The 22,002-nt window shown below is 38.6% G+C and overlaps 1 protein-coding gene across 2 annotated transcripts in view; it reads left to right on the top strand.

Moving 5' to 3' along the window:
* Nucleotides 1-11,272, top strand: part of JADE3 (jade family PHD finger 3) — a 139,755-nt gene extending 128,483 nt beyond the window's left edge. For both annotated transcript variants that reach the window (XM_043896152.1, XM_043896150.1), the window contains exons 9-11: nucleotides 1,651-2,121; nucleotides 3,858-3,975; nucleotides 8,201-11,272. In XM_043896152.1, coding sequence (XP_043752087.1) covers nucleotides 1,651-2,121; nucleotides 3,858-3,975; nucleotides 8,201-9,111 — 1,500 coding nt within the window. In that variant the 3' untranslated portion in view covers nucleotides 9,112-11,272. The remainder of the gene's footprint in view (nucleotides 1-1,650; nucleotides 2,122-3,857; nucleotides 3,976-8,200) is intronic.
* The last annotated feature ends 10,730 nt before the right edge of the window (nucleotides 11,273-22,002 follow it).

A 22,002-nucleotide genomic window follows, 5' to 3' on the forward strand; every position in this document is an offset into this window, starting at 1 on the left:
ATATATGTACCACAACTTCTTTATCCATTCATCTGTTGATGGTCATCTAGGTTGCTTCCATGTCCTAGCTATTATAAATAGTGCTGCAATGAATATTGGGGATACAGTTTTTCAGGGTATATGCCCAGTAATGGGATTACTGAGTTATATGTTACTGAGTTATATGGTAACTTTATCCCTAGTTTTTAAAGAAATCTCCATACTGTTCTCCTTAGTGGTTTTATCAATTTACATTCTCATCAGCAGTGCAAGAGAGTTCCCTTTTCTCTGCATCCTCTCCAGCATTTATAGTTTGTAAATTTTTTTGATGATGGCCATTCTGACCAGCATGAGGTGATAACTCACTATTATTTTGGTTTGCATTTCTCTAATAATGAGTGATGTTGAATATATTTTCATGTGTTGACAGTATTCTCTTAAGTGTTGAATTTCTCAGTCTTTAAGGAGGCCTGCCAGGTTTTGCATTTTTTTAGTCTTTATTCGTATCCAAGGTCATTCTCTATGTTTTGTTATCAAAAACCCAACATACAGATAATTGAGCAGTCTGCCCTCCAGATGCATGCTTCCAAAAGATTTGAGACTTGGCTTTAATCATGGGAATTCCCACTATATCTTTTGAAACAAATCCTCCATTGCTATCCTTCTTTTATTTGCATAAAAATATAAACACATGTGCATGTTAAATCTTTGGAAGGAAAACTGTAACATAGCCATAACAAATCGTAATTGAAACTAACTGCAGCACAAGAGTCTAGCAGTCATGGGCTAGGTTCTCTTTGCCTCCCTGTGAATCCTCAGTGCATGCCCCATAGTGATGCCTAAGAAATGTGTTACATCTATGAATGGAAGAATATTGTAAACTTAATTCCAGATTGTCTGTAACCATACTGTTCAGTAGAACTTTCTATGATGTGATGGAAATTTGTGCTGTCCAGTATGGTTGAAATGTGGCTAGTGTGACTAAGGAATTGAATTTTTAATTGTATGTAATTTTAATTTTATTTTATATGTAATTTAAGATAACCACTTGGCTACCTTAGCTACCATGTTGGACAGCACAGCTCTATAAGACCAATTTCAAGAAGTTAGGTTACTTGAATATTGGAGTTCCTGTGACTTTTTTAGAACCAGTAGCTGTTCTGGCAGTAATATTGATTCTATTTTTCTTTCATTTGTTCAGAAGCATTTCTTGAGCACTTGCTAGTTCAACAGTTGATGACAATGCAAAGATGAATGACATAGCTTCTGTCTTTAAGAGTCATGGCCAGGAATTTTACATTTATTATGCTCTAAGTATAGTTTAAAAGGACCATTATAGAAGCATATAATAAGGTGATATTGGGGTCACAGAAAAGATACCGCATGACTCTTTATATAGGGGCCAAAGAAGAATTCTCAGAAAAACTTAATGCTTGAGCTAAAATTTAAAGAAGAGTTTGAAAAAAAATTGTTTTGCCTCTGTTTTTATTGTTTTGTAAAAGAGCAGATTTCCGGGCTTACTTGAAAGGTGTCCGTCATAGTCAGTTTAAGACCAACTTTCTCCCTGTCTTTCCTTTGCTTCCTATGAGCTCTCAATTTAGGCCCAGGCTTATAGAGCTTCCTCTTTCCCCACACAGCCCTGCTACCTTAACACATCTTTTCTCTCCACAGTGTTCAATAAAAACTTGCATCACTGCCTTCCATGTCACCTGTGCCTTTGAGCACAGCCTAGAAATGAAGACCATCCTAGATAAGGGGGATGAAGTAAAGTTCAAGTCATACTGCCTCAAGCACAGCCAAAGCAGGCAAAAGCTCAGGGAGTCTGAGTACCCCCTACACAGGGCTTCAGAGCAGAGCCAGGCCAAGAGTGAGAAGACCAGCCTGCGGGCACAGAAGCTTCGGGAGCTGGAGGAGGAGTTCTATTCCATGGTCAATGTGGAAGATGTAGCCACAGAGCTGGGGCTGCCCATGCTAATTGTGGACTTCATCTATAACTACTGGAAGCTGAAGCGGAAGAGTAACTTCAATAAGCCATTATTTCCTCCAAAAGAGGAAGAAGAAAATGTCCTGGTACAGCCAAGGGAAGAGAGTATTCACACTCGCATGAGAATGTTTATGCACCTACGGCAAGACCTAGAGAGGGTAAGGTGACCAGCTATGACCTAGGGTATAGGTCTTGGTCTGCATAAGAATGGAGGCCACACTTCCAGATTTTAAAAAAAAAAACACAACCCATTTATATTTGTAGTACAAGCGTCTGTGCCCTTACTTATCTTCTGATTTCATTGTGGCCCCAAATGTTGGGCTTAGTTGAAATTCTGCTAGACACATCAGAGAATAGAAGAGTCTATCCTCACTTAGATGCTTTATGAACCTTAAATATGAAATAAATTTTTCATTTGGTTTACTTTTTTTCCACTGTTGAACCTAAGTTGGCTCAGCTATATTTTACTGACACACTTATAAGACTGCAGGCTGAAGAAAGAATGATTTTTGCTTAGGAAAGTGCCAGATCAGAGTTTCTTAAACTTGGCACTATTGACATTTGGGACTGGATGGTTCTTTGTTGTGAGGGACACTGTAAAATGTTTAGCAGCATCCCTGGCCTCTACCTCCTAGATGCTAGTAGCAAACCCCCCACATGCCCAGTTGTGATAACCAAAAATGTTCTCAAATTACCAGATGCCCTCTAGGGGTGAAAAATTAATCCTGGTTGAGAGTCTCTGCGCCAGATAATTCAGTGTAACTCATGAGATACATACACACACACACACATTCACACTAAATTAGGTACTGTAGGGATTTAAAGATAAGTTAGGTCCTATGTTTACCCTAGAGAATCTTATAATCAAGTGTAATGGTGGCTTGTTTTTTTCTCTGCTACCAGAATTTGGAGAGGAACTAATAGATTTTTTGTTGTTCAGTCATTCAGTCATGTCCGACTCTTTGCGACCCCATGGACTGCAGCACACCAGGCTTCCCAGTCCTTCACCATCTCCCAGAGTTTGCTCAAACTCATGTCCTTTGAGTCAGTGATACCATCCGAACATCTTGTCCTCTGCCATCCCCTTCTCCTTTTGCCCTCAATCTTTCCCAGCATCAGGGTCTTTTCCAGGAGTTGGCTCTTCACATCAGGAGCTTCAGCTTCAGTTCTTCCAGTGAATATGCAGGGTTGATTTTACTCACTTTTTAAAATTTAACTCACACATAATATAGCACTTACTATGTGGTACCACTCTTCTAAGCATTTTGTAAATATTAATTCATAATCCTGACATGCATATGAAGAAGGTACAGTTATCCCTATTTTCAGATGAATAAACTGGGACACAGAAAGTTTGAGTAACTTGTCCAGAGGGGAGAACATGAGAGAGTGAGGATTTCACCCTTGTGACTATGGAAACTTGGCTGAGCTGAAAGTGTGAGCAAAAAAAAGCTACTTCCAGTCTTCCCAGCAGACTTTTATCCTGCTGGTCCAGCACTCATTAGAATTCTGGATCCAGCATTGCCACCATTTACTCAGGGATCTAAAGGGAAAGCTAAACTGTTAAGTCATCATTCAGTTCTCCCAGCCTGGCTGCACAGATAAATATCAAGCCCATGACACCACAGGGAGAGTAGACTTGAGAAGGTATCTTTGGAGATTTTGCTTGTGCTGCTGATTGATACGGGAACCATGATCCCACCATTGACCATGCCATGTGAATACCAATGTAGTGGCTCTCTTTATGCAGCTTTTAGGTTCTGTCTTCTCTCCTCAGCCCCCCACCCCATGTGACTTAAAATTAAGTTGTCTTAATTTTAGCTAAACAATGTTCAGTTGTCAGGTTTGTGTAACATGACAAAACTCTCTTATTTGTTGGGGGTTGGGCTTACAGGTCCGAAACCTGTGCTACATGATAAGCAGACGAGAAAAGCTGAAACTGTCATACAACAAATTACAAGAACAGATCTTTGGTTTGCAAGTCAAGCTTGCTAATGAGGAAATTGCTGCAGGTAAGCTGTACAAATTTTATATCAATTGTTTCACTTAAAAATCTTTTAAATTCATTTGTTCTAGTCTAACCATGATGCAACATGGCCCATTTCACTGTTGACTCATGAGGCAAGAAATCCAAAGGTAGGGTTGGTGGAGTTGCAGGTCTAGGACAGATAACTTACGTCCCAGACAGATATTAGAGGCTGTTAGTTGGAGCCATGAAATGATTCTAAAATTATTGGATTCATTTAGAAATCAGTAGGATACGATCTAATCCTAGTTTCCAGAAAACATTTAATTCCAGGGTTACTCATCCTAACAATCTGTTACATTAATGACAAATCCTAAGCCAGAATTTAGTAGGAGATCTGGGTTCTTATCTTTTCACTTATTCACTGATGTTTGCTGAGCACCTCCTATGAACTAAGAGCTGAGCTAGAAGACAGCAGCAAGCAAGACAGAATTCCTTCCTTAAGAGAACTCTGCCCACTTGGTGAGAGAAACAAGTGAGCATAATTACAGTACTCTAAGCATAGGAGCTTGGCTGGAATGATGACAGTCATATTCAGAGATATTTGTAACCTCCCTGTGCCTCATTTAACATAGAGGTCAGTGGCAGAGCCTAGGCAACTAGGGGTTACTGGGCAATGTGTGCAGAATCCAGCTTCTGCCAAGGGCCAGCTATAGAGCAAGAGAGACAACCCAGAAATAAGGTGTCAGGTAGGTGTCAAAGTCTTATGGAAAGTTGTGAGGATCACAGGCCATGGCATAATGGTGGAGGAGGAGACAGCAGGGCTGCTCAGCCATAAGAGTACCATGATAGACAAGACAAGGAGAACCAAAGGACAGCAGAAAGAGCCTCCATGGTGCCAAGGAGATTGGTCCCTAGACCATGTGGCTTCTGATTAGTGGGACCCAACCCTATAACTGCTTGTGGCAGCAACAGATGGCAGGCCCTGGTAGAAGTGGGGACTGAGTGTTCAGTTTGGACCCTTAGGGAACAGATGTCCATTGGGGCACCTAATAGTTGTCTTCTCTGTATGTCATCTTTGTGAAGCTACAGTGAGAAGGTAATGGGCAAAGGTCAAGTCCTTATACAAAAATAAATTGTTTGATACAAAAGTGCCCTTTTGATTTCAGAACACTCAGAATAATAGAGAGAGGAAGACTTGTCCTAAATATGATTATAGGGTTGATATAACCAGGTAATTGATTGCCAGTACTCCCAAGGCCAAGCCCATAACAGCAGAAATATCATGATTGGCAGAAATATGATTCTTTTCTGGAGGCCTTGCCACTACAAAACCTGCCCCACACTTCCATGGTGGTCATTCATCGTGAAGAAATTATTTTAAGTTAAGGACATAAAATATATGGGAACCACAAAAACCTGTACTACATTCTTGTAAGTTTGTATTTTACTTACTTTAGGAAGACTGGAGGGTGTGATCTGAAATGTCTATGTTCAAAGTGAAAGAAAGGGAAAGTGTTGGTTGCTCAGTTGCGTCTGACTCTTTGTGACCCAATGGACTGCATGTAGCCTGCCAGGCTCCTCCATCCGTGGGATTTCCCAGGCAGTAATACCAGAGTGGGTTGCCATTCCCTTCTCCAGGGGATCTTCCTGACCCAGGGATCGAACCTGGGTCTAGCACATTGCAGGCAGATTCTTTATCACCTGAGCCACCAGGGAAGCCTGACTGTGTTTAAGGCAAGTTCTGAATGCTATGCGGTACCCACTCATGCACATGTACAGACACACAAATAGGAAGACCCTATTCTAAACCATTACTAGTGACATTCTTTTCAGAAATAGAGGGAGCAGAAAGGATATATGAGGCATCGCACTAGTCTTTGTGATTATTTTTACAGACTAGGAGAGCAGAGGTGAAGAGGTTGGGAGTCACACAGCAAAAAGTGGCAGTGCTAAGTTTTCTGTAGCAATCCCCACCCTCCCTCTAGTTCAGCTAACTTCAGCTGCTATATGCACATATCAAACACAGGTACTTGCTCAGTATTTGGAAGAGTGGGGATGTGAACTCTGCTGTAAAAATGTATGCCTTTATTTGTTTTTTTTTTTGAAATATAGTTGCTTTACAAAATTATATTAGTTTCAGGTGTACAGCATAGTAATTCAGTATTTTTGCAGATTGTACTCCATTAAAAGTTACTACAAGATAATGGCTATAATTCCCTGTGCTAGACAATACATCCTTGTTGTTTATTTTATACATACTAGTTTGTATCTCTCAATCCCATACCCTAATTTTTCCCTCCCCCTTTCCCTCTCTCCTTTGCTAACCACTTGCTTGTTTTCTATATCTGTGAGTCTATTTGTTCTGCATATATATTCATTTGTATTATTTTTTATTATTTTTTAGATTCTACATATAAGTGATGTCATAAAGTATTTGTCTTTTGCTGCTGACTTATTTCACTTAGCATATTCTCTAGGTTAATCCATGTTGCTGCACATGGTAGAATTTCATTCTTTTTATGGTTGAGTAATATTCTATTGTGTGTGTGTGTGTGTGTGTATCACCTCTTCTTCATCCATTCTTCTGTTCATGGGCACTTCAGTTGCTTCCATATGTTGGCTATTATAAATAGTGCTGCTGTGAAAATTAGGGTGCACATACCTTTTCAAAATAGTGTTTTTGTTTTTTTCCAGGTATATACCCAGAAGTGGAATTGCTGGGTCCTATGGTAGTTCTAATTTTAGCTTTTTGAGGAACCTCCCTACTGTTTTCCATAGTGGCTGCAGCAATTTACACTCCCACCAACAGTGTACAAGTGTTCCTTTTTCTCCACATCCTCTCCAACATTTATTATTTGCAAACTTTTTGATGATAGCCATTTTGACAGGTGTGAGGTGATATCTCATTCTGGCTTTGATTTGCATTTCTCTAATAGTTATCAGTGTTGAGCAACTTTACATGTGCCTGTTGGCCATCTATATGTCTTCCAAAAAATGTTCAGGTCTTCTGCCCATTTTTTAATTGGGTTGCTTATTTTTATAATATCAAGTTGTATGAACTGTTTTTATGTATTTTGGATATTAACCCATCATTGGTTGTACCATTTGCAAAAGTTTTCTCCCATTCTGTAGGTTGTCTTTTCATTTTGTCAGTGGTTTCCTTTGCATGCAAAAGCTTTTAGGTTTAATTGGGTCCCATTTGTTTATTTTTGCTTTTATTTCTTTGGTCTTAGGAGACAGATAAAAAAAAAAAAACTGCTGTGATTTATGTCAAAAAGTGTTCTATTTTCTTCTAGGAATTTTATGGTTTCAGGTATAACATTTTAGGTCTTCAGTCCATTTTGAGTTTATTTTCATAAATGGTGTGAGGAAATGTTCTAATCTCACTGTTTTACATGAAGCTGTCCAGTTTTCCCAGCACCACTTGTTAAAGAGACCATCTTTTCTCCATTTTATATTCTTGCCTCCTTTGTTGTAGGCAAGTGTAACTGACCACAGGTGTGTGTGTTTATTTCTGAGCTCTCTAGTCTGTTCCATCAATCTATGTGGCTGTTTTTGCACCAGTACCATGCTGTTTTGATTACTGTAGCTTTATAGTATAATCTGAGGTCTGGGCACATGATACCTCCAGCTTTGTTCTTTTATTTCAAGATTGCTTTGGCAGTTCAGGGTCTTTTGTGGTTCCATATGAATTTTAGGGTTATTTATTGTAGTTCTGTAAAAAATGTATGGCCATTTTAACAATGTTAATTCTTATAATCCAAGACTTGTTTTATGGCTTCACATATGATATATCCTGGAAAACATCCCATGTGCACTTGAAAAGAATGTATATTCTGCTGTTTTGGGATGTAATATCCTATAGATATCTATTAAGTCCAACTTGTCTATTGTCATTTAAGATCACCATTACCTGTTAATGCTCTTCTGGGTGATCTGTCCATTAATGTAAGTGGGGTGTTAAAGTCTCCTACTATTACTGTATTATTGTCAATTTCTCTTTCACCTCTGTTAGTATTTGCTGTTTATATTTGTTGTTCCTCTACTTGGGTATATGTGGTAACAAGTATAATACCTTCCTCTTGTATTCCTCCCTTTATCATTATTTAATACCTTTCTTTGTCTTTGTTATAGACTTTGTTTTAAAGTGTACTTTGTCTAATTATGAGTATTGCTGCCCCCACTTTCTTGTTATTTCTATTTGCATGAAAACAGATGCTGTTATTTAGATTGGTTGTTAAAATGAATCTTTCTTTTTTTAATCTCAGGACTTCCTGTGACAAATGCACTAGAAAATTCATTGTTTTACCCACCACCAAGAATTACCTTAAAGTTAAAAATGCCCAAATCAGCCACAGAAGATGGCAGTAACAGCTCCACAGAACCTGATCATGGACCTCTCTCTCCTGATGACAGCTCCCCTGTTTGTGATATGAGGAGCATGCAAGTGGCTCAAGATTCACTGGAAATGAGAATGAAGTCATACCCAAAGCATCCACAAGAGAGCCAGACTGACTGTTTACCGACCAGTCCCAGCGATGATAGAAGTGAAGCAGAGGATCCCAGTCCTGCTTGCAAACTGCCATCTCCTGAGTTCTATCATGGGCAGTCTCTGGGAAAGCCTCTTGTCCTTCAGGCTGCCCTGCATGGACAGTCTTCCATTGGGAATGGGAAAAATCAACCTAATCCCAAGTTTGCCAAATCCAATGGCCTAGAGGGCACCTGGTCTGGGGATGTCACCCAAAAAGACAGCTCAGGTGAGATGTTCTCTGACCAGGAGCCCATGCTCAGCTCCCACTTGGGTAGTCAGGGCAGCCTTCGAAAATCTACTGTGGAGCACCTCAGCAGGTCCTTTAGGGAGGTCACCAGTAAGTGGGTGAAGACCACAGAGAACCTCCAGTGCTATGTGAAGGCAACCAAGAATATTAACCCCAAAGAGCAGCTTTGGGGCAAGCAGCTTGTCAGGCGGTCTGCAGGGAGAGCTCCATATCAGGAGAATGATGGGTATTGCCCAGATGTGGAGCTGAGTGATTCAGAAGCAGAAAGTGATGGGAATGAAGAAAAAGTCAGGGTAAAGAGAGAGAGTTCAGACAGGGAAGGTCCTCCCCATGATTCCAAACGGGATTGCCATGGTAAAAGCAAGACATATCCTCTTTCCCACAGTTCAATGCAGAGGTGATTAGAAGTCCCAAGAAAACCTCCATCTTTGCCTTTGCCTCATATATTGGGGAAAACTCATACACCAAAATGACTCTAGTATATGTTGGAAGGAATTGTAAAATGGATTAAATTTTTCCACTCTAAATTGGCTTGCAGTTTTTGAACTGGTGTCAAGTCTAGTTTTTACAAGCACATTATAGGGATTACATATTGTCCAAAAGTTTGGGTGGTTGTGTTTTTTTTGCCAGAGGCTAGTGAGAACAGCTGGGACCAGAGTAATTTGCTCAGTAAATACTTTGGGGCAGCATTCCAATTATATGAACACATTGATACACATACATATTAAGAGTTCATGCACTGTTAATGGATTTGCAAGAGACCATGATTATCAGACACTAAAACTACTTATCTTTCGAAGCTACAGCATGTGACTCCCAGACCTGGTGTCTGTAGGAAGTTTCTAACTCCACTGGTACCTGGAAACACTCTTCAGGGGGAGATCAGGGACCAATATTTCAGATACTGTCAAACTCACTACCCTCTTCCTTTGCTCTGCACAAGGTTGAGTTCCTTTCACAGTATCTTAACTTAACAAGTCAATACACCTAATGCTTATAAGTGTTCAGTGCCTGTTCCTAGACTTGCTTGTTGGGGACGCACTCGTAACTATTTCACCCAGCTAACAAGCATAAAAGGCTAACTTGTGGATAGTGTTTACAAAAGTACTACTTCCAAGGAAAATGCTCTGATTCTCTCAGTTTAGGCGCTTGTGAAGGATCCCAGAGCCTTTCCCAAAGTGAGAACATTTCTGAGGGATTTGTATCAGGTCAGGGTTTTTGTGTTAACTGTTTTCAAATAAGTTTGACTTAAGTAAGTTTGGCTGACAGTTTTTGTATACCTGCTTTAATGTTTATAAAATTTTTATTGAGGTATAATTAAAAGATAATAAAGTGCAAAGAGGTTAAATATTCTTATCTGCTTTAATTTTGAAACAGATTTTTATTGTCAAACAGAATTTGAAAGCATGTGTTTTAACACATGGATATAATTTAGCTTTGTACCAACTATGAATCCAAGGCAATTTCCAAAACAAAAAGGCTGGAGCTGTTTTTCAGAAGTTGCTCGTACTCTGTTCCCAAACTATCAGCCTTGATTAATTCTGGGGAGGAAGAGAATAGCTACGTTTGTGGAGGATAAAACATACCTGCTTCCCATTTAAAGAAGAGGAAAATGTTACAGTTTTTAAAATGTGAAGCCAACTATATATAATTCTCTGCTCACTTTTCTTAGCCTTAAATTAATGTTCTCTTCTATTTTGGGAACACGTAGTGAGACTTTTCAGACAATGAGGCCATTTTAGATTTGTAAAGTTGCTTCCTGGTGAAACATCCCAGCTGCAGTAAAGGCAGGGGCCCTTCTTCTCTCCATAAATATGGGAAACTCAGTAGTTTTCCTCTTTCCCACTTTTGTTTCTATAGCCTTCTTTGGTTTTATTTCTTCCTCCTTTTCTGGAAACTTCTGTATTTTGCCTCTCCTTTGGCTATACCTTCAAAATGTTTATTTTGTGCCTGTGTGCATGTGTGAACATGCCATAGCATGTGTGATCAGTGTCCTGTATTTCGTTTGAATACAAAGGAAAAGGCTATGGATTATCCAAATGAGGAAGAGAATTTCTCCAATTTATGCACTAGATTTCTGTACCTTTTCTTTGCATTTCCTGGGTTAGATAATAATTTGACACCTTCATGGTAATGACATTCTAGTGGAGCTATGTTATAAACTCCTCTGTTAAAGGCCAGTACAGTAACCTGTGTCCTTTCATGCCTTTCAATTCTGAGTGAGTGGGAAGAAAAGCAAACATTGAAAAAAGTGCTTCAGCCAAATTCCATATATGTAATGCCATTGGGATAGTATTGACAAAAATAATTTCAGTCAGGGAAATATAGTTGTAATATTTTTACAGAATTTTCCTAAGTAAATGAAGGAGCCTTCAGCTGTATACATTTCAACTGCCCCAAAATGTATTTGCTACATTTTGCTGTTGTTTGAAGTATTACCTCTTAACCTTCTTGTTAAATCTTTTTCATTTTGTCTTATATAGTCCAGTTTTCAAAGACAAACTGTCTTTTTTCAAATGTCACCTTTTTACCAATACTTTTTCATTAAATTATGAAAACTGCTAACTGCTGTCAGTGTGGTAATTTTTTATTTGGGCATCTGAGTTTTAGAAAAACTTACATATGTGCCTTTTATATTAAAAAAATCTTATTCATTAAAAAAACAGATGGTAAGGGGAAAGGAAGAAGAAGGAGCAATTGAGTGTTTAGAAGCACAAATTTATGATTTGTGGGAATTGGACTCTACCTGGAAATCACAATTTCATTGGGCTGATAAGATGGAACCATAGGATTAACAGAAATCACTAGGGAAATGGATCCTATCTAAAGTCACAAAGCTCAGAGGGCTTAGATCAAGCCTCACTTTTAAATATACATTCTTTACAATATTCATTCTATTTGGAGTCATGTGAGTATATTAATGTAATAAAGGTTATGTAGTGTCCTGGGGATTTTTGAGGGCATTATAAACATTTTCATTATATTTGCAAAATGTATTTGGTAAAGGTCACTGGGTAAATCATTAGTGAAGATAGTTAAAAGATAACTATCTTTTATAGTTTCTCTCCCCCTTCTCATTTCCCCTCCTTCTCCCCCTCTCCCCCTGCATTCTCCCCAGCACCACATTCATAGATAACTCTTTTGATTCAGTAAACTAGGTAAAATGTTGCAGTACCAAAACTACGAATACCACTCCTTTAGCCAACAAAAGCTTTGGGTTTATGCTGATGCCTGTATTTCTAATAAGAGATGAACCTTTGTTTATTACATTGAAGAAACTCAAATTCACAGAATAAACTAGAGGATATACAGTCCTGGGGCTTTTCCCCTCCAGGACTTTACAGTCCTCAGTATGCTTGCTGACCCTTAAGAATGGAAGAAAAATACATGATAGGATTAAAACCTAATTCACCACTGAATAATTTTCATGCAATATTTTCAAAAATGTGTCTTATTTATAACAAATATTCTTTAGATTTTGACAACCTTAATTCACATTTTTCAAGTTTTATGAAAAGCATCAATTACATATCGGTTTTTTTAAATAACTTTTAATAAAGGCCTACCCTGAGACTGTCCCTCCTACACATGGAGCTCTGTAATACTCAGTTCACCACTGTTGAGGGAGGCGTCTGTGAATTCAATTAATTTTACTTCATGGATTGGAACGAATTGCACGACCTACCATGAGGATAGTTATTCTTGAAGTGAGCCAATATGAAGGGGGTGGTCACACCCCAGACCTGTACCTTCTGCCTTGTCCAGTCACTGATAAGTTCTTTGCCTTGATACTTCCTGAATACATTATCTTAATAAACAGAACATCCATCATTTTTCATCTTGTTCAAGTGAGTTTGGGTGTGAGCATTCCAACCTCAAGTCCTGGAAACCCCCAAGCATTAATTTCTCTTCCCCTAACTATTCTTCCCACCCTACCTTCTCAGTTTCATTTTATTTTAACCGACTGTCAGGTTTATATACTAACTAAAAACATGGAGTTGGGCTGATTAAGCTGTACTTACTATAGCAAGTTTCTACTCAGCTTCTCCTTGAAAAAAGCAACCTGAGAGGGGGTTAACTTCATGAATTCTGTACCACTCGATTCTTGCCATATGGACAGATGATTGGACTACTCATCTAACACAAAGGCAAACAGTTCAGAGGCTCACATTCAAAGAACAAGATAATTCACACAAATCTGGACTTGACAGGCCTTGTGGCAGAGCTATGACCTGGTGAACTTGACTTCTCCATAGCTAGTCTAACCTGTAATTGGCTAAATAATGGCCCCCTAAAGATGTCCACCTTCTAATCCCTGGAATCTGTGAATGTGTTACCCTGCATGATAAAAAGTACTCCGCATGCATGCTAAGTCACTTCAGTCGTGTCTGACTCTTTGCAACTCTATGGACTATAGCTCACCAGGCTCCTCTGTCCGTGGGATTCTTCAGGCAAGAATACTGGAGTGGGTTGCCATGCCCTCTTACAGGCGATCTTCCTGACCCGGGGATCGAACCCACATCTCTTACAAGTCTCCTGCATTGGCAGGCAGGTTCTTTACCACTAGTGCTACCTAGGAAGCCGGAAAGGATTTTGCTGCTGTGATTAAGGTTAAGGACCTGAGATGTGGAAATTATCCTTGGTTGTCCAGGTGAACCCAACCAGTATAATTATAAGGGTACTTTTAAGAGGGAGGCAAAGTGGATTAGCATTAGTAGAAGGAGGAGTGTGATAATGGAAGCAAGAGGTTAGAGTGATGCTAAGAAGGGCCATGAGCCAAGGAATGCAGGTGACCTCTACAAACTGAAGAAGGAAAGGAAATAAATTCTCCCCTGAAGTCTCCAAAAGGCACCCAGCCCTGTCTACACCATGATTTTAGACTTCTGACTTCCAGAACTATAAGAGAATAAATTTGTGCTGTTTTAAACTGCTAAATTTGTGGTAATTTATTAACAACAGAAATAGGAAACTAATACACCAGGCAGAGAGCAAGTGCTTCTTATCCTTCAGGAGCACATTCCTCCTCACCAAAAGGCCCGCCTGGCCTGCAGCTGACCACTCTAGGTTGGTCTTGTTTTTTCAATCTTAGTTGAAACACTTTCTGGAAATGTAAAAAATGCATGTGTTTTTTTCCCAGTCAGTAAAATCCTTCCTCTTAGAAATTAGTTTTCTATTTCCTTCTCCCCCACACTTGCTTTTTCCAAGGTAGCCTTTGGTACTTCTTAAGTAGCCTTGGGTAATCTTCCATGGGTCTGCTTGATCCAGTGTGGCTGGATCTGGCACTGCCTAAGGACTTGCCATAGGTTTGGATGTCCATGTTGTCTGAAAAATTGTCCTGGGGAAGTGGAAACAATTCACTGCTATTCCTCGGGGGGGGGGGGAGGTGATAGAAGGCAGGTGGGGCTCTTATTATGAGGAACAATGCTCTAATTATCACAGCCTCCTATAAGGAAATGGGTAACCTAGAGAATTAAGAGAGTTCTTGAAGGTCCCAGGGACCTGAGCAGAGTTTGAGGATTAAAGAATGCAACTCTATACCGCCCACAAGAAACACTTTTAAGTATAAAGACATGAATAAGTTGAAAGTAAGAAGATGGAAAAGGATACCATGTTCACACTAACCAATAGAAAGCTGGAGTGGTTATATTAGTATCACATGAGGGCAAATTCATCAAGAGGACATAAAAACGTTAAATATTTATGCACCTAATAACAACTTCAGAATACATTAAGGAAAAGTGATTCGAACTTCAGGAAAAAGTGGACAAACCTGCAATTACAGTTTATGTCTAATTAATAGAATAAGTACACAAAAACAGGATACAAAAGATTTGAACAAAACTATCAACTACCTAGGTTTAATTGACACCACTCCACCCCACAGTAGGAAAATATACATTTTTTTTTTCAAATGCAAGTGGAACATTCACCAAGATGGACCATCTTCTGGGCCATTAAACAAGTCTTAATAAATTTAAAAGGATTCAAAAACAAAGTATGTTTTCTCTGACCACAGTGGAATAAAGTTAAAAATCAATAATGGAAACATCTCTGGAAAATCTAAGTATTGGAAACTAAACACACCTCTGAATAACACATGAGTCAAAGAAGAACTGAAAAAGGAAATTAGAAAATATTTTGAACTGAATGAAAAAGAAAACATACAATTTGTTGGATGGTGCTAAAGCAATGCCTTGGAGAAGTTCTATATATAGTACCAAATGCCTATATTAGAAAAGGAGCATCTCAAACCAGTGACCTCACCTTCCACCTTAAGAAATTCTAAAAAGAAGAGGAACTTAAATCCAAAGTAGACGAAATAATAAAGATCAGAGCTGAAATCGGTGAAATAGGAAAGAAAATGAATAGAGAAAATTATTGAAATCAAAAGCTCAATCTTTGACAAGATAAAGTGATAAACCTCTAGTGAAACTGATGAGAAAAAAATAAAAGGCAAATTATCAATATTAGAATTGAGAGAAATGACATTGATACAGATTCTACAGATATTAAAAGACTAATAAAGGAGTATTATGAACAACCTGATGCCAGTAAACTCAGCAACAAAGACAAAAGACACAAACTACTAAAGCATATTCAAGAAGAAATAGATAACCTAAAAAGCCCTTTATTATTAAGTAAATTGAATTTGCAGTTAAAAAGTTGCTTATGAGGAAAACTCCAGGCCCAAAAGACTTTACTGGTAAATTCTAACAAACATTTAAGGAACAAATAATATCAATTCTACACAACTCTTCAAAAAAAAAATTAATACAAGAGAATAGTTCTCAACTCATTCTATGAGCCAGCAGTAACCTAATACAGAAAACAAAGACATAAGAAAACTACAGATCAGGAGTTCCCTGGCAGTCCAGTAGTTAGGACTCAGCACTCTTACTGCCATGGTCCCCGGTTCAATCACTGGCCAGGGAGCTAAGATCCCACAAATAGTGTGGCATGGCCAAAACAACACAAAACAAAATAATGCAGGTCAACATCCTTTATTTAAAGTAGATGCAAAAAAGTTCTTAAAACATTAGCAAATTGAATTCCGACAATATGTCGAAAGGATAACATATCATGACTATCTTGGTCCACTTGGGCTACTATAACAAAATAACCTATAGACTATAGACTGGGTGGCTTAAACAGGAATTTATTTCTCACAGTCTGGAAGCTGAAAAGTTTATGATCAAGTTGCCATCAGATTCATGTCTGGTGAGGGCCCATTTCCTGGCTTGTAGACAACTGCTTTCTCACTGTGTGCTCACATGGCCTTTCCTTGGCGCCTACTCATGGAGAAAGAAATCTCTTTCTCTTATAAGGGCACTAATCCCCTCATGAGGCTCCCACCCTTCTGGCCTAATCTAAACTTAGTTTTCTCCCAAAGACTTCACCTCCAAATACCAAATCATTGTGGGCTAAGGCTTCAACAAATGAATTTGGGGGCACACAAACACTTCAGTCAATGTCAAGCAAACAATGGCCGAGTGAGATTTATTTCAGAAGTGCAAGATTGAGTCAACATTCAAAAAATAACATAATTTCTGTATCACAAAGATACATAAAAAGCATTTGACAAACTTCAATATTCACTCCTGATAATGCTTAGCAAACTAAGGAAAGAAGGGAACTTTCTGGACCTGATAAAGGACATGTATGAAAAACCTACAGCTAACATCATATTTAATAGTGAAAGACTTTATGTTTAACCTCTATGATCAGGAATAAGACAAGAGTATCTATACTCACTACAGACAGTAAGAATTCAACACTATACTGGAATTTCTAGTCAGTGAATTAAGGCAAGAAAAAGAAATAAAAGGCATCCTTATTATAAAGGAAGAACTGTTACTTTATTCTCAGATGACATGATTTTCTATGTAGAAAATCAGATGGAATTCACACACACACACAAAAAAGCTACCAAAACTAGTAAGTGAGTCTAGCAAGGCTGCAGGATAAAAGGTCAATATACAAAAATCTATTCTATATTAACAATGAATAATCAGAAGTTGAAATTTTAAAAATAATACCATTTATGAAAGAGAAAAACAAATATCATATATTAACACATATGTATGGATCTGGACTTCCCTGGTAACTCAGCTGGTAAAGAATATGCCTGCAGTTCAGGAGACCCCAGTTTGATTCCTGGGTTGGGAAGATCCTCTGGAGGAGGACACGGCAACCCACTCCAGTACTCTTGCCTGGAGAATCACCATGGACAGAGGAGCCAGGCTACAGTCCATGGGGTCAGAAAGAGTCAGACATGACTGAGAGATTAAGCACAGCACAGCACATGTATAGAATCTAGACGTGGGTTCAATCCCTGGGTCAGGAATATCCCCTGGAGGAGGAAATGGCAATCCACTCTAGTATTCTTACCTGGAAAATTCTATGGACAGAGGAGCCTGGTGGGTACAGTACATGGGGTCGCAAAGAGTCAGACATGACTGAGCAACTGAACACACACACACACACATGAAAAAATGGTACCAATGAACCTATTTGCAGGGCAGGAATAGAGGCACAGACATAGTGAACAGATTGTGGACACAGTGGGGGATGAAAAGGGGGATGAATTGATATAAAAACACTACCATGTGTAAAATAGATAGCTAGTGGGAAGCTGCTGTATAGTACAGGGAACTCAGCTCGGTGCTCTGTCATGACCTAGATGGGTGGAATGGGAGGGTGGGAAGGAGGCTCAAGAGGGAGGGGATATGTGTATACATACAACAGATTCACGTTGTTGTACAGCAGAAACTAACACAACTTATATCTTTGACAAAGGAGGCAAGAATATACAATGGAGAAAAGACAATCTCTTTAACAAGTGGTGCTGGGAAAACTGGTCAACCACATGGAAAAGAATGAAACTAGAACACTTTCTAACACCACACACAAAAATAAACTCAAAATGGATTAAAGATCTAAATGTAAGACCAGAAACTATAAAACTCTTGGAGGAAAACATAGGCAGAACACTCTCTGACAAATCACAGCAAGATCCTCATGACCCACCTCCCAGAGAAATGGAAATAAAAACAAAAATAAACAAATGGGACCTAATTAAACTTAAAAGCTTTTGCACAATGAAGGAAACTATAAAAGCAAGGTGAACAGACAGCCTTCAGAATGGGAGAAAATAACAGCAAATGAAACAACTGACAATTAATCTCAAAAATACACAAGCAGTTCCTGCAGCTCAATTCCAGAAAAATGAACAACTTAATCAAAAAGTTGGCCAAAATACTAAACAGACATCTCTCCAAAGAAGACATACAGATGGCTAATAAACACATGCAAAAGATGCTCAAAATCACTCATTATTAGAGAAATGCAAATCAAAACCACAATGAGGTATCATCTCACACCAGTCAGAATGGCTGCCATTAAAAAGTCCACAAACAATAAATGCTGGAAAGGGTGTGGAGAAAAGGGAATCTTCTTACACTGTTGGTGGGAATGCAAACTAGTACAGCCACTATGGAGACCAATATGAAGATTCCTTAAAAACTGGAAATAGAACTGCCATACGGCCCAGCAATCCCACTGCTAGGCATACACTCCAAGGAAACCAGAATTGAAAGAGACATATGTACCCCAATGTTCATTGCAGCACTGTTTACAATAGCTAGGACATGGAAGCAACCTAGATATCCATCGGCAGATGAAAGGATAAGGAAGTTGTGGTATATATACACAATGGAACATTACTCAGCTATAAAAATGAACGCATTTGAGTCAGTTCTAATGAGGTGGATGAAACTGGAGCCTATTATACAGAGTGAAGTAAGTCAAAAAGAGAAACACCAATATAGTATATTAACACATATATATGGAATTTAGAAAGACAGTAACAACAGTCATATATGCAATGCAGCAAAAGACACACAGATGTAAAGAAGAGACTTTTGGACTATGTGGGAGAAGGCAAGGGTGGTATGGTTTGAGAGAATAGCACTGAAACATATATATTACCATATGTAAAATAGATAACGAGTGTAAGTTCTATGCATGAAGCAGGGCACTCAAAACTGGTGCTCTGGGACAACCCAGAGGGATGGGGTGAGGAGGGAGGTGGGAAGGGGTTCAGGATGGGGGGACACATGTGCACCCATGGTTGATTCATGTCGATGTATGGCAAAAACCACTACAATTTTGTAAAGTAACTATCCTCCATTTAAAATAAATAAAATTTTAAAACACCAGGATTTTGGAGGGAGGGGAGAATTGATAAACTCGTTTTAAAATTTACATGAAATTGCGAGTGACCTAGGATAGGCAAAACTACTTAGAACAAAAAGAATGAAGTTAGAGGACTGACACAACCTGATTTCAAGTCTTAATTATAAAGCTACAATATGGTGAAGGACAGGGAAGCCTGGCGTGCTGCAGTCCATGGGGTTGCAAAGAGTCAGACATGACTGAGCAACTGAACAACAACAAATCAAAACAATGTGGGATTGGGGTAAAATAGACATATAGCTCAGTGAAACAGAATAAATTTATAAGTAGACTCATATATGTGGGCAATTGATTTTCAACAAAGATGTGGAGCAATTTAGTGAAAAGAGGAGTGTCTTCAACAATCCTCTTCTCCAAAAGTGTGCTAGACACTCTGGAGTCTGAGTGTCACAACTAGATAGTAGCCCTTGCCGCCACAATTGGAAAAATCCCAAGTGCAGCAATGAAGACCCAGTACAGCCACACATACAGAAAAAAATCGTGCTGGAAAAATTAGATATCCATATATAAAAAGTAAAACAGCTCTTATGAATACCTCACACCATACATAAAATTAATTTCAGAATGAGCCAAGCAGCCAGATCTAAAATTATAAAACTTCTAGACAAAAATAAAGAAGAAAACCTTTAGGATCTTGGTTAGGTAAAAATGTCTTAGATATGACACCAAAAGTGCTTTCCTTAAAAGAACATACTTATATTACACTTCATCAAAATTAAAACTACTTTTTGAAAAACACTGTTATAAGGATGAAAAATGAAGTCAGACTGGGGAAAAAAAGGTTTGCAAATCATTTATATGATAAAGGAGTGGTATCTAGAATGTGTCAAGAATCCTTACAACTTAATAACAAGAAAATAACCTAACTGTGGACTTCCCTGGTGGTGCAGTGGGTAAGAATCCTCCTGCCAATGCAGGGGACACAGGTTTGATCCCTGGTCTGAGAAGATTCCACATGCCACAGAACAACTATGCTCCTCCACTGCAACTACTGAGACCACATGCTACAACTACTGAAGCCCAAGCTCCTAGAGCTTGTGCTCCACAACAAGAGAAGCCACCACAATGTGAAACCTGTGCACTGCAATGAAGAGTAGCGCCCACTTGCCACAATTAGAGAATGCCCTCACAAAGCAATGAAGACCTGGAACAGCCAAAAAAGGAAAAGAAAATAACCTAATTAAAAAATGAGCAAGGGGACTTCCCTGGCAGTCCAGTGGTTAAGATTTTGCCTTTCCAATGCAGGGTGTGTGTGTTTGATCACTGGTCAGAGAGCTAAACCCCACATGCCTTGTGGCCATAAAACCAGAACATAGAAAACAACAGAAACAATACTGTAACAAATTCAATAAAGACTTACAAAAAATTTAAAAAACAAACAGAAATTTGCTATATGATGTAGGGAACTCAAACCCAGTGCTCAGTGACAACCTAAAGGGGTGCAATAGGGTGGTATGTTGGAGGGAGGTTCAAGAGGGCGGGGATATATGTATACCTATGGCTGATTCATGTTGATGTATGGCAGAAACTAACACAATATTGTAAAGCAATTATCCCTCAACTAAAAATAAATTTTAAAAAATGAGCAAGCCATCTCAACAGGCACTTTAGTGAAGACAATAAATGGCAAATGCTCACATGATAAGATGCTCAACCTCATTAGTCATTAGGGAAATGAAAATTAAAACCACAATGAGATACCATTACACATCTAATAGAATGGCTAAAATTGAAAAGACTCACCATATCCCGTGAACTAAAACGCTCATACAATGGGAGAAGGGAATGTAAAATGGCACAGCCACTTTGGAAAACAGTTTGGAAGCTTCTTACAAAGTTAAACATACACCTACCATAAGATTCAGCCATTCTGCTCGTAAATATTTACTCAAGAGAAATGAAAGCAAATGTTCATATAAAAATTAGTACACAAATGTTCATAGTAGCTTTGTTTATGATTGCCCAAACTAGAAACAACACAAATGTCCATCAACACTTAAATGGATAAACAATTGTAGTATTTACATACAATGAAATACCTCTTAGTAACAAAATGAAATGAACTACACACACAGCAGGGTGGATATTTTGATCCTCAAAATAATTATACTGAGTAAAAGAAGCCAGACAAAACAGAAAACATACTGTATAATTCCATATATATATATATAAACCTAGAAAATGAAAGCTGATCTAGAGTAACAGTGGATCAGTGGTAGCCTGGGAGTTAGGAGCACAGAGAGGCAGGACAGAGAGATAATAAAGGGACAAGGAGAAACTGCAGAGTGATGTATATATTCATTATCTTGATGGTGGTAATGGCTTCAGGCATATGTTGAAACTAACCAAATTATACTCTTTGTATATGTCAGTTTATTGTATGTCTCTTATACATCAATAAAGCTATTAAAATAAAACCTTAGAAAGACTTCTTTAAAAAAAAAAAGACTTCTTAAATTATGTCTCTGTGCCCCTAAGAAATTTGTTTCATTGGCCTGGAATCAGGAAGTTTTATTTAGCTTCTGATGGGTAATGGCTGGGCTTCAGCCAGGTTCTAAAGACACAAGATTGCACAAGCACTGACCTGACGGCTCATGAAGTTCTCATGGGGGTCTTCTGAGTCTAAAACTGCAACTCTTCCATACTACACACCCGCTCCTTCGTATTTTCCTACTAGCATGCTCTCTACCTGGCATAATTTCTCTAGGGTCAATTTGAAATTACCATGGCCACATTGGGGAATTTTTGACATGAACAAGACTGTTCACTTAAGAGGGCCCCAGGTCCAATCCCTGGTCAGGGAACTAAGATCCCACAAGCTTTGTGGCATGGCCAAAAAAAAAAAAAAAAAAAAAAGTACGTTAGAACAAAAAGGGAAGAAACTCTCATGAGGAAATTGTTTAAAAAGAGAATATTTTTAACATAAGAGACTATACTAACTTTGTTTCTATACTTCAAGGATTAATGAATGGTAGCTTTAGATTTATTTAGATTGGTAAAATTGTCAGTGGCCTGAGTTATTGTCCAACCAGCTGTAA

The sequence above is a fragment of the Cervus elaphus genome, chromosome X (assembly GCF_910594005.1).
Source record: "Cervus elaphus chromosome X, mCerEla1.1, whole genome shotgun sequence".
Classification (NCBI taxonomy): Eukaryota; Metazoa; Chordata; class Mammalia; order Artiodactyla; family Cervidae; genus Cervus; species Cervus elaphus.